Source organism: Phascolarctos cinereus, unplaced genomic scaffold (genome assembly GCF_003287225.1).
Source record: "Phascolarctos cinereus isolate Bilbo 61053 unplaced genomic scaffold, phaCin_HiC Scaffold_1;HRSCAF=81, whole genome shotgun sequence".
NCBI classification, from domain to species: domain Eukaryota; kingdom Metazoa; phylum Chordata; class Mammalia; order Diprotodontia; family Phascolarctidae; genus Phascolarctos; species Phascolarctos cinereus.
This window is the reverse complement of record NW_027555514.1, coordinates 94834691-94848058: the sequence shown is the minus strand read 5'-3', so window position 1 is coordinate 94848058 and position 13368 is coordinate 94834691. Positions and strand designations below refer to the sequence as shown.

The following is a 13368-nucleotide window of genomic DNA, read 5'->3' as shown; positions in this document are numbered from 1 at the left end:
GTATGCTTTTTTTTTTTTTAAGAATCTTCATTAGAGCATATATAATGTTTATTCTTGAACGGAATTGAAGGGGTTGGACCAGACGATCTCAAAGTTCCCTTTCAATTTTAAATTGTGTTATTGTCTACTGATTCACAAACACAGCTCTGGCTAGATCCCTTTGTAGCTTTGCTTGTGTGGTTCCCTGTGCCCATAATGCTGCCTCTTTGCTCTCACTACCTAGTTTGGTTTTTTAAAGTCTCCCATCAAATGCTGCTGGTTGCAGCTTTCCATGACCTGCCAACTCTATGTGATGTGTCCCTTCTACAAATTCCTTTGACACCTTGTATCCATCTTAAACTTTTGCCATATTCTGCCTTACTAATATATGGTGATACAGATAATGCCTCATCTACCCTACCAAGATGACGGAGAGAGAGAGAGAATGAGCATTTGGCAAGGGACTGATATGTGCCCAGCAATGTGTAAAGTACATTACATACATTCTGTCATTTGATCTTGTTCATTATGGGACTGTGTATTGCATCTCTCTAAACATAGTGTTTTATGCATATGTGAACGTGAAAAAGATCTTTGATTTCCAGCAGATCTTAAGCAGTTTGTAACTTGGTATTTAAGTCATGGGGAGTAGACTGCATCACATAGGGTATAAGGGATTTTCCCAGAATCACATGGGCAATAAAGATGAAAGGTGGCATTTGAATCCAAGTCTTCCTGACTTCAAGTTTAGTTCTCTATCTATTCTGATACTCTGCTTTTATATGAGTAATTTATTCTTAATAATGTATTCTTAATAAATATTTATTGAATAAATTAATGAAAAAAATGATTCTAAAGTTTATGGGTAAACATCCTTCCCCTGTCTCTATCTCTGTTGAATGGGTTCAGAAGATGATGAGTTACAAAAGAGGAAAGAGGTGGTAAAAATGAAGGTGGGCTTGTCAAAAATAATTTACAGCTTCTGCACAATTTTGCCGAGAAGGGTCTGGTACATGATGTCACTCCAAAGAGCTTCCACTGGTTGATATGCTTCTAGTGGCTTCCATTAACTAGTAGGTTTATGATGGCTTTAACAAGGTAAGAACAGTATCAATACTCTTGATACAACCTGTATTATAGAAGGTCAGCTTGCTCTAACTAGCTTAGTCATACCATAGAACATACCATAGAACATACCATAGACATTCAAGGCAATTTATCTCCATCTTCCTCCCAGGATAATGACAGAGCAAGTATCTTCCTTTGTATAAAGACAAGAATAAATTTTAACCTCTGATATGCAAATGCATCTTCCAACAGTTTGTTAATTTCTGCTGTTTGCTCAAAATTGGGAAACACCAGACCTGTGATACATCATCTTTTGTACAGTTGGCACCTTCCATCATGAATCATATTAATCTGCTTAAACTAACAAGGATTAATTGCTTCAGTAAGGCAAACTGGCATTGAAATGATATATTGCCCAGGCAGCTTGGAAGTTGGCCATTCATAAATCTTGTTTGTTGGTTGGTTCATTTCTGTTTGTGTCTTGTTCTGACAGATGTGTGCCCAATCACTGTGAGCATGGTGGTAAATGCTCCCAAACCTGGGACAGCTTCAAGTGCACTTGTGATGGGACAGGATACAGCGGGGCCACCTGCCATAACTGTAAGTGCCAATTTATCTCACTTTACATTTGTAATTACATTAGTATCCCATGTTTTTTGTTTGTTTGTTTTTACCACTGCTAAAAAGCCTAGAAAACTAAGCCTGAATAATCCACGAACTGGAAAATTAGCTACTGAAAGAAGGATTTTGCTATAAGTCTTACATAAAGTAACACCTGAATTTTCAAAATACACTTGCAAAGCTGAATGATGGAGGAAGGGGGACAAAATAATGCCCACATTTAATGAATGCATTGTTTGTTTACACTGGTCTTGGCAGAAGTAGTTGATATTGAGAATAATTGGCAATATTGACCTTACTCAGAGTTTGGACACTGGTAGTAATGGTATGATGGGCATAATGTGAACAATTATAAACATCTATAGGTCTAAAAACTCATTGTTTGGTGCAGTATCCAAGGACATTGAAGGCACACAGTAAAGTTAAAGAATAGCAAAGAGAAAGTTACTTGTCCTAATAGAGGCCACATAATGAATTCTTGAGGTCTGTTGAGTTATCATGCCAAGCCCAGATCTGTTACTTACTATCTGTGTAAGTGATACTTTGGATATTGAATTGAAAGTGCAATAAATGTTTTGTCACAATGGTTCCCTTTCCTGAAATACAGAATAATACTAAATGTGCATCTTGATGAATACAACAGGCAGAATAGTAGAGTTATTTTGAGATGAATTGTAAAAATGAACAAATTTTACCTAGGAAGCCTGATAGTAGGCCAGAGGGAGCTTTAGTCATGGCCAAGAGAAAAGATCCTGACTGCTGAGTATTCATTTTGGTATCTTTCTGATGCTCACAAAAGCGGAATTATATTTTGCGGTAGTAGGAACTGATCTTTGTAAGCTTAATTCAGCACCTTCTGGTAATGTGGCATTAACTATAAAAGATACATATAGAGATGGCATATCAAAGAAAAAACCAATTAGGAAGGACTTGGGGTTTATTTTTTTTAAGTTATAGTTTTGTCTTGGATGTGGTTTTTAGGTGGGAATTAAAATTTCATTGGTGTACAGAAGTTTAAGGTGAGGAAATTTCTTTAACCAATTTAGAGTGACACATGCTCCGTAATATCTAGTCTTTGAGAGTTGTTAGCAAATTTAGAAATGAAGCATATGTTGCCTAGAATCACATGGCCAGTTTGTCAGAGGCTGAGTAGGAGCTCAAGTTGTCCTAACGTTGGGTCTAGCTCAGGAACTAAGTCTGACTGATAAGACTGTGATCAACCGACCTTCCCCTTATCCTCCTTGATGAGATTGTAGAATAAGAAGAAAGCAAGAAAAAATAAAGTATTGATTAAATTACAAAAATGTAGAGGGAAGATGACAAGACAGTGAAATATTAAAATCTTAAAGTATAGAGAAGTGTTTAGATCAGGGGTGGGGAACCTGCAGCCTCAAGGCCACATGTAGCCCTCTAGGTTTGACTGAATCTGACCTTCACAGAATAAATCCCCCTAATAAGAGGATTAGTTCTGTAAAATTTGGACTCAGTCAAAATTCCCTAGATTCCCTAGACCTAGAAGGCCATGTGTGGCCTTGAGGCTGCAGGTTCCCCAGCCTTCATGAGGGTCCTTCAATCAAACTTGATAGAATGATAGGACTATGAGTCATTGGCTGGCCAAAAGACCAGCTTCATCCTTAGTAATCTTTAAAAATCAGGATAGTCTCTAGGGAGTGAGTTGAGGCAGGAAATAGCTCTGCAAAGCAAGAGCCCTTGCAGTTGTGAAGAGATAGCTTTAGAAGTAGAACCCAGGGCTTAAGAGGAAAGCACGTTATGCCTTTTGGTTGGGACACAGGAGATTTCTTTGAAATACTCTTTCATTGGTGGTAGCGTCTTGAAGCCAAGCTACTCAGCCACAGAGTGAGGGCCCAGGGAACACCCAAGACAGTACACTGCATACGATGTTTAGAAAGAACAGATCTGGCAACTAGGAAACAAGATGCTGAGAGGAAAAGGCTCAGGGGATCCTGCTGAGCAAAATGCTCAGCAGAGCTGTTGTGTCTTAGGGGGTGTAGCATGAGGATTCCACAAAGAGAGAAAGGACATTGAGGCCCAACAGCATCACAGGCGGGATTTCCCTTAGGCATACATATCCCCTTTACATATATCTCTCTGGTAGTGCACCCTATATATGTGCCTACTCTTCCTACTGATGCTGCATGCATTTGTGGATAGCTGTTGTTCTTAAAGTGTCATCTTAGCAAATATCTTTTCTTTGAGTTAACTGTATCCACTGGATGGCTATTAAAGGTAAATACACTGATGAGATTTCATTAACTATAATTTTTGAGAGTGAGGGCCTACTAAGTACTTTGAACTTGGGATACTTGTCCTCCAGGGTACCTAACTTGTGCATCAGAGATGGAGGTAGCCTGGTCGGGAGGATACTGCATATGATATCCTAATGTCTGTAAAGATATTATTTCCAGGGAATAATTTAGGCATGAGGAGAAGCTAAACTAAAATGTTTTGTCCAAGTCCATAAAGTATGATGTTATAATTATCTGTAAATGGAAATATGTGCTATCTACACACCATAGCCACTAATATACCAGTGACTGGTTTCAGATAGGCAGACAGACAGGCAGGCAGACAGACAGACATAGATAGACAGATAGATAAGTAAAGATATGTTACCATATTAGTGATTAATTTTAACAGTTTGGCTGCTGGAATGATAAAGTGGAAAAAGTCATTTGAGTGGTAATTTAAAGATCTACTTTTTAGTCCTGAATCTGTCAATAACTTGCTTTTGTGACTTTGAACATATCAATTCACCTCTCTGACTCCCAACTTAATTACCTAGAAAATGAAATCATTCAAATGAGGTGTCTGAAATTCCTCCACATTTTAAAGTTCTTTGATCCTTTGAGTTAAAAATATACATTTAATGTACCCTGCTATGGTCTATATCTGCAGCCATCTACATATAATCACAGCAGGCAAGCCAGAAAAGAATGCTCCCTTTTAAAGTGGAGATGCAAGTATTACTTTATTGAGAAGTACTGACTGTACAGAGAAAGCAACAAACAAAGAACCAAGACAAAGGAAAGAGGACTCATAGCTACTGACATCCTTTGTCCGTGAAACAGCAAAGGACTCTATAAGACAATGAGAGGTGCTGTGTTTGTAAGTTTCTGGAAACTTGGAACATACTCTGCACCCTGATTCTTAAGTTTCAGGCAGCATCGTATAATAATAAGATCACTGATTAGGAATTAGAAGACCTTTATTCAAATGCTTCTCTGCTCTTTACTACCTGTGTGATCTTAGGCCAGTCACCTCACTAATTTTTGCCACAGTTTTCTCCTCTGAGAAGTTGAGTGAGGTCTTTAATTAGATGTCTCTTCCAACTCCAAAGCCTTACTGTGTGACGGTAGGTCTGACTATGCGACTCCCCTACTCAGTAGATGCCCTGTTACCTCCTGAATCAAATATAAAATCGTATTTAGCTTTTCAGAGACCATGACAACCTTTTCCCCTTCTTACCTTTCTACTCTTCTTACACATTGAACCCCTCCATGTATTGTTATCAGAGATACTGGCATTTGTGCTGTTCCTCAACATACAGCACTCCCATCTCCTCATGCCACATATTTTCACCAAATTAAATTATTTGTTGTTAAGAAAACTTTTAGTGCCTTGGGCCCAGTAAGGTAGCTTGTAAATTGAAGAAGCACTGGCCTGTTTAGTGGAGTATATTTCCTATGATTCTGGAAGGGGGAATAAGTCACACTACATGTGCAATACCATAAGGAAACCTGGCTTCCTGACAAAAGCAAGTTCTATTGTTGCTCTTTTTTTTTTTAAATATCACTGTTACTTCCCAATGAATCTCTTCACTCTCTCAACCTCATCGTAGCTCAAAAACAGAACCATCCCATATAACAAACTTAGTGATATGTAAGGTCCCTTCCAAAACTAATATAATAATAGTAATAATAATGATTTCTGCAATGTTGTACATTGTATCTTTCCTTTCAACCTCCCAACAATACCATTAGGCGAGTACTATACATATTACTCTCTCTGTTCTGCAGGAAAGAGTCTCAGAGCATTAAATGACTTGTTTATTATTACACAGTAAATGGTATCAAAATATGTATTTAAATCCAGGTCTTCATGATTGCAAAATCAGCATGCTTTGACTCTATTGCTCTACTTTTCTGAATTCTGCCTTCTTGTGGTCCCTTAACCCTATGTCAGCTTCTTTTGCCATGGTCCTTGTTTCATTTAATCCCCATGCAATGTACAAGTGTGATGCTCTGCCAGGAGCTAGAGAGGACTCAGAGATGGTGCAGGAGCAGAGCCTCCTTAACAGATAAATTCTGAACAGAAAAAAAAACCTAGTGAGGGAGTCCTGACTCGGCATTTTAAGTGGCCAATAGTTTTAAGGCTTGTGAGGGTCAAATGATATATTTGTAAAGTTCTTAGCACAGTGCCTGGCATAGAATAGTTGGTCTTTTGCTCCCATCCCATTGTTCTTTAGGTAAGCCAGGTGAGCATGAACATTCTATAGGACGGTTGGTTTGTCATTGATTGACTGTTTTTCTGAACCTCAAGTGAGAAGAGTTTCCTGGTAAATGATTGAATGACACCTGAAAGAAGATGAGGTGCTCAGGGCTCTTATGAAGACCAGCCACACTAGTAAGGGTTCAAAGGCTACAGGCATGGGGTACACAGTCGTGCTGAATCTTACTGGTCATATGCTTTAAAATCAGCAATAAAGTTTGAAGAAGTCATAAAACATCAGTGTTCACGTAGGAGGGAAAAAGACTTGTCCCTCTACTTTAATCAGTGGTACTTGTAATGTCCATAAGCCATAGCTATTTAGGTCACTGACATTACAGGCTGGTTTCTCATGGGTATTAGAATCCTTTATGAGACTTTCAGAAAGGATTTTAATGTCCACATGTTCACTTGTGGAACAGTGCTTAGTAATGAGAACTAGTGCACTTGATCATTTAGGCAGCCCCTTAAATGTGTATCAGCAAAGTGTGTCCATCAAACTCTGAAAGCATGAGAAAGTGGGGGGTGGGGGAGGAGGAAGAAAGGAAAGGAGGGAGGAAGGGAGAGGGGAGGAAGAGGAGGGAAGGATAAGATAGAATCTGCCTCCTAGAAAGAAGTTATAAATCAAGTTGTAGTAATATTTTTAAGAAGAAGCCTTTCCACTGCTTAAAGCCTAATCTCTAATATAACACAGCAGACTTCTAATATTTTACCATTCAATTTTAAAACATTTAAACACCTTTTTCAAACAGTAGATTAACTTGATCAGTCAGGGTGAGACAAGGCACTGATGAAGCATATAATTTTACAGCTGGAACAGACTTAGAGATCATCTACTCCTGCCTAGTGATTTGACAGATGAAAAAAAATTTGAAGCTCAATATTTTTTTTTCCTGATGACTTATAGTAGTTCACAGCTTAGAGTCAGGCTAGAACATAGATCTTGTATATGTATAGGTATATATGTGTGTACATACATGCATCTCATGGATGTGCACGTATGAATGTATATTCATGCGAGTACACATTTACATGCAAATCATGTACAACAATCAGATAACATATGCATACCTGTGCAAATATGCACTATATATATACACACACACATAGCTATATTTGTTTATGACATGTATATGATGGGTGTGAAAGTCACTGGCACTGGGTGGAGGATGTATTACAAAGGGGCAAGATCTGGAGCCTGGATACCAATTTGGAGGTTATTGCAATAAACTATTTGAGAGGTGGTGAGGGCCTGAACTTGGGTGGTAACTAAGTGAGAGGAGTGATGGGACAGATACAAAAGGTGAAGCAAGAATAGAAGCCAAAACATTTGGCAACAGAAGGGATATGTGGAATAAGTAAGAGTGAGGAGTAAAATATGACAATGAGATTATGAATACGGGTGACTTGGCAGATTGTGGTACCCTCAGAAGAAATAGGAAGTTGAGAAGAGGCGGTGCATTTGGGAGCAGAGGTAATAAATTCTGGTTTAATTATATTGTACTTGACATACCTATGGGACATCAATTTAGAAATATGTAGTGGCTAGTTGGTGATTTGGGACTGGAGTTCAAGAAAGCATTTAGGGCTATATAGATTTATCTGCGATTCATCTGCCTACACTTTACAATTAAATCCATGGGAACTGATTAAGTCCCAGAGTAAGAGAGAAGAGGAAGGACCTTAAGAGAGATTTATGATGTACTCCCACATCAGCCTTAGGGAGCATGGTATAGATGATGATCCAACAGAGAAGACTGCAGAACAGACAAACAGGTAGGAAGAGAATTGAGAGGGAATGTCACGATGACTCAAAAAGGAGAGATTAAACATCCATGAGGAGAAGTCATCTGTGCCACTTTGTACAGAGAGATGAAGATGTGTAAAGGATGAGAAAAGACCACCACATTTGGCATTTGAGATCACAAATAACTTTAAAGAGGATAGGTCAAATGGTTGAGGAAATAATGAGGACATTGAAAACCTGGGAGGCAAGAAGTGTGGTGGTTCTTTTTTTTCTTTCTTTCTTTCTTTCTTTCTTTCTTTCTTTCTTTCTTTCTTTCTTTCTTTCTTTCTTTCTTTTTATTTTACTTTTAGGCAATTGGGGTTAAGTGACCTGCCCAGGGTCACACAGCTCGTAAGTGTCAAGGGTTTGATCTGAGGCCGAATTTGAATTCAGGGCTGGTGCTCTATCCACTGCGCCACCTAGCTGCCCCAGGTGGTGTTTCTTTACACAGAAACAAGGTAGTTCTGAAGATGGGTGGGTTATACGTAAGAGGTAATATAATTGCAATCTACCCATTCTTGTTTTTCCTGCACCATTCTCTTTCCCACCAATAATAATAATAATAAGATTGTGGGGCTTGGAGCTGGCCCTTGTGCTGATACAGGATTCATGGTCTGAATTTTGCCAACATAGCTGCTGTGGTTTGGTTTGGTTTTCACCTTATTGAAAGGCTTACAGCTTGATACAGTAAAGTTCTTCCTCCTGTTCTGTTCCATGTCTTAGGTGTGGTTCACCTTGCTCCTACAAGGGTGTTAACCATAGTAGTAACAAGGTCAGTTAGTAGAACAAATAACAGATAGTGAGACAGTCTTTGGAATTGAACATACTGATATAGAACTTTGGGGTGGCATTCATTACTGAAAGAGGTCTTGGTGAGGGAACTCCCAGGATCTTTCATCACAAACTCTCTGGATGGAATAAAGAATGATCTGAGACCAAGAATTAGGTACTCCCGTCTGCAGATAGCTAATGAACAAAAAGGAGCTGTTCATACCAGCAGTAGGTCATATGGCTATGTCCTCTGAAGAATAAAGTACATCTGCCAAAAGATCAAAACCTTTATAATGTCCAAAACTTTAGGGAATTTGGAGGAGTAGGCTTGAAACTGTCATTGTTGCTGACATCAGATGGAATTGTTTATTGTTAAGAAAAGCATCATTTTGGGTGCCTTGGGCCCAGTGAGAAGGTTTGTAAATTGGGGCACTAGACTGTTTAGTGGAGTATATTTTCTATGATTCTAGAAGGGGGAATAAGTCACACTATCTATGCAATACCTTCTTCAAAGGAAACCTGGCTTGCTAACAAAAACAAGTTCTATTGTTGCTCTTTTTTAAAAAATAAATATCACTGTTATTTCCCAGTGAATTTCCTCATTCTCTCAATCTCGTGGTAGCTCCAAAACAGAACTCTCCCATATAACAAATATTGATCATGATGCTTTGTTTTGTGATTTTAACCCCTGATTTTTCTGATAGAAGTGGGGAGATATGGTTCACTATTCCATCTTTGAAATCATGCTTGTTCACTTCATTGTTTGCCATTATATTAGTATGGGTTACCTAGGCTCTTAGTACTACTAATGCCTTCTATGCTAGTGACATTTATCAGTTCTCTAAAGTAAGGGCAGGGATCATATATCTTATGTCTGCAGCCCCCATAGAAAGTCATTTACTAAGTGACTTTCATAGCAGAAATTCAATAAGTATTCAATAATCATTCAGTTGGTATATTTTAGTCTGGACCTCATAATTTACTGCTACCTCTCTGTGCTCAAGAATATGGCTTCTGTCTAGACATCTGTAGCCAATGAGCACACAAAGGTATTCAGAGACTGGTAAAGAAAAAGCTGATTCTGGAAAAGAATGATGAATTGAATGGTTTCAGAGAAACAAGGGAAGATGTATGCATGTGTGTGTATGTATGTATGTATATACACACACATGTGTGTGTATGAACTGATGGAGAATAAAGTAAGCAGAATTAGACAAATTTATAAAAAAACAACAACATTAAATCGACAAATACCTTTCAAAGCCTTAAAAACTTTGATCAACCACTATTCCAGAGAAATACTGATGAATCAGGCTACTTGGAAGAGAGGGAGTGGAGTTAGATGCAGAATGAGATACACATTTTTGGACCAATGTGAGAATTTGTTTTATGTGAATAGACATATTTTATGGGAGTTTGTTTTTCTTTCTTCCCCTTCAATAAGAAGTAGAAAATACATATTTTAATAGTTGAAAAAATAATTTAAAAATAAAAACATAGAGAAAGAGTAAGAGGTAGCTGGTTTATGGTTTCTCAACTTATAGACTATTAATATGTATCCCCAAATGCTATTTTTTCATTTATAATAGGGAACTTACTTTTTCAAAGGCCAAACCTTTATATCATCTACCCATAAATACTCTTGAAGCTCTAAAAATCATTTGATCAATTACTGAAGACAAATTTGAAAAGGGGAGTTTTCTCATATCTTGCCAAGAGTGAAATGAATACAAAATATGGGGTGGGGAAGGATACCTCTAATACTTACAAAATTTTCACTTCTTTTAATAAGGAAGATTGTGCTCTGTGTTCAGGTTGATAGTGAAAAGGATAGATTCTCTTCTGATCTGGATGTTTGAGTTGTAGTTCTGCCTGAAGCCTATGCAGGGGAATGAAACAAATGACCTTTCAAGGTCTCCTCCAATCTAATGATTATATGAATACCCTGAAATTTAAGAATGAAAAAAGCCACTGAAAAAGCAGTATCAATGCAGAAATCAGTTCTTCATAAGTCTCTATAAATTGATATTTGAAAAGGAAGCAACCCTGTTTTCTGAAATCTTTGGTGGTAGGGAACATAAATTTGCAAACTGTAAAAAAAAAAATAGTACATCTTATAACTCCATACCTGAAAGCTACAGTGGATCCTCAGTAACCCATTTTATATTATTTATAATCCATTATACCTATAGATAATTTAAAATAAAGCACAATATAAAAGAAATTAATCATACCTACTGATAGCCACAGAAGTCTACTAATGTAGTATCTGGTTTACCAGCCATCAGAATTCTGATTCTCCCAAATGTCCTAAATCACAAGCATCAAAGTCAGTGAAAAAAGCGTAGAAGGGTTGCCATCCTGAAAGGAAATGAAGACACAGTTTGCTGGCTTGGCTGGCTATCATTGTAAAAGCCAAGCCCCATAGGTTCCAAAGTAGAGAAGTGAGAGAAAAATGAAGAGAAAGCAAACAAAGCATGGAGGACAGAGCATAGTGGCATAGAACAGAGGGCATTGAGGACAGCATGAAACACTAACAGAAAAGAGCATACAGATTATACTGTGTAGAGACAAACAAGTAGAGAATTGGTACACAATTATCTATCAGGGCATTTATTTAGCAAAGAGATAAGCCAAATTGTAATAGAATGCTATAGTGAAATATACAAAACCATGATAACAGAGTATATAATATATGATTACTTATGAAATTGATTGTGGATTTCTAGTGAAAGGAAAGAGAAATATAAATTGTGCTGTTATTAAAAGAAGAAATTGAACTTTGTGCCTCACAGAGATCATAGATTCAGAGCTCATCAAGCCCCAGTCCCTCTTTCATGAAGGAGGAAAAGGAGACTCAGAAAGGTGATAATTTAGTGACAGTCACATAGTGGCAGAATCAGATTTCATACCCAGCCCTCAGATTCCAAATCCAGTGTTCCCTCTCTTGTCCTATGCTGTCTCTTAAAAAGGTGAAGGATAAAAAAATGGTGATGAATCATGATAATACAGTGTGTTAATTAGGTCTACCATTTCAAATAAAAGAGGCAAAGCCTAAAACTCCAATGGATAATCTATCTATCTGTCTATCTATCTATCTATCTATCTATCTGTCTATCTATCTATCTATCTATATGTCTATGTCTATGAACATATGAATATATGTGTAGATACACACAGAGCTACAGATACATATCTATATACGTATGTGTTAATATTTGTGTGTGTGTGTATGTGTGTGGAGAGAGAGAGAGATTTATTTCAAGTATATAAACCGCTAGTTGAACACATTGATACAACATCAATACAAGAAGATATGTGCATTTCATTTCACTGACACTGGTCTCTGTCTTTGGCTCTGGGAAATGAAGCTAATGTGTAACTACTTCTAGAAAGGTAGCTCTTTCCAGAAATAGCCAGACTCTGTTTAGTCCAGAGCCATTAAGGTCTATGAGGGTTTATTCTGAGATAAATAAATAGAGTTAGAACATGTTACAAAAGCACAACTCCATGATAAACAAATCTTAGGTACTTTAAAATACATGGATCATGAGTACTGATTTCATTTTCAACAGCTGATCATGAACTCATTCACTTCAAAAGTAATGAAGTCATTTTGCAATTAAATGAATTTTTGGAATTTTTAACAAAATGAAGTATGGAAGGGATGTTTTGATTTGTATTTTGGAAGTTCTGATAAAATAACCCTTCAAATAGTACTATATTGTGGCGTTAGCTACTGAAGACCTAGAAAAGATGGTTCTCACCACCAAAGTCCTTGGAATTCCCAAGCAGTTCACCATCAGAAACAAATTTGGTTTTTGTTATGGAAATGTTATTAAAGAAAATGCATAATCATCTTCATTGACTCTGTACTTAAAAAAAAAGATCCTTTTATCTGACATGCAGCTGAAGCCTCCCATATATGTTGATTGATAGCTGTTGTTCGGTTGTGTCCGACTATTCATGACCCCATTTGGGGTTTTCTTGGCAAAGATACTGGAATGGATTGCTATTTCCTTTTCCACCTCATTTTACAGATGGGAAACTGAAGCAAACAAGGTCACACAACTAGTAAGTGTGTGAAGCCAGATTTGAACTCAGGAATAAGTTCAGGAATGAAATTCAGACTCTCCTGGCTTCAGGGTTGGCACTCTATCCATTGCACTACTGAGCTGCTCTCCCATGTATGTTAACTTCCCTACTCAGAAAGTGAATTTCTTAAGAACAGAGACTGTCTTGCTTTTCTCACTGAGTTTCCAGGACATGCTTTGCATGCATCAGACTTTTTAAAAAAATTCTGCTGTGAAGAGAAACAGTGATCCTGTGAACTGCTGAGAAGTTAAACACTAAAGCTAGGTGCTGTCACTCATTCATCTAATATAAATTTCTCTAAAATGTGAAGAATGCAAACCCCTAAAATGTTCAGAATTTCTTGCTTGTGTGTGCTGATTTTCTCCATGTGAGAAAGGCTTCCTGCCTTATGACAATTGGAATTTGGTGCAAAGCCGGGGGGGGGGGGGGGGGGGGACAAAAACACCAAATATCAGTTCCTGAAAATACAGTTATTACAAAGGGAAACAACAACCCCAATTGTTCTTTTAGTTGTGTTTTTCATCTGATGTAAATGGATAAAA

General features: G+C 37.6%; 1 protein-coding gene across 1 annotated transcript in view; it reads left to right on the top strand.

Moving 5' to 3' along the window:
* Positions 1-13368, top strand: part of CNTNAP2 (contactin associated protein 2) — a 1976042-nt gene that overhangs the window by 1001210 nt on the left and 961464 nt on the right. The window contains exon 10 of the mRNA XM_078153085.1: positions 1541-1647. Within this exon, the coding sequence (XP_078009211.1) occupies positions 1541-1647 (107 nt within the window). The remainder of the gene's footprint in view (positions 1-1540; positions 1648-13368) is intronic.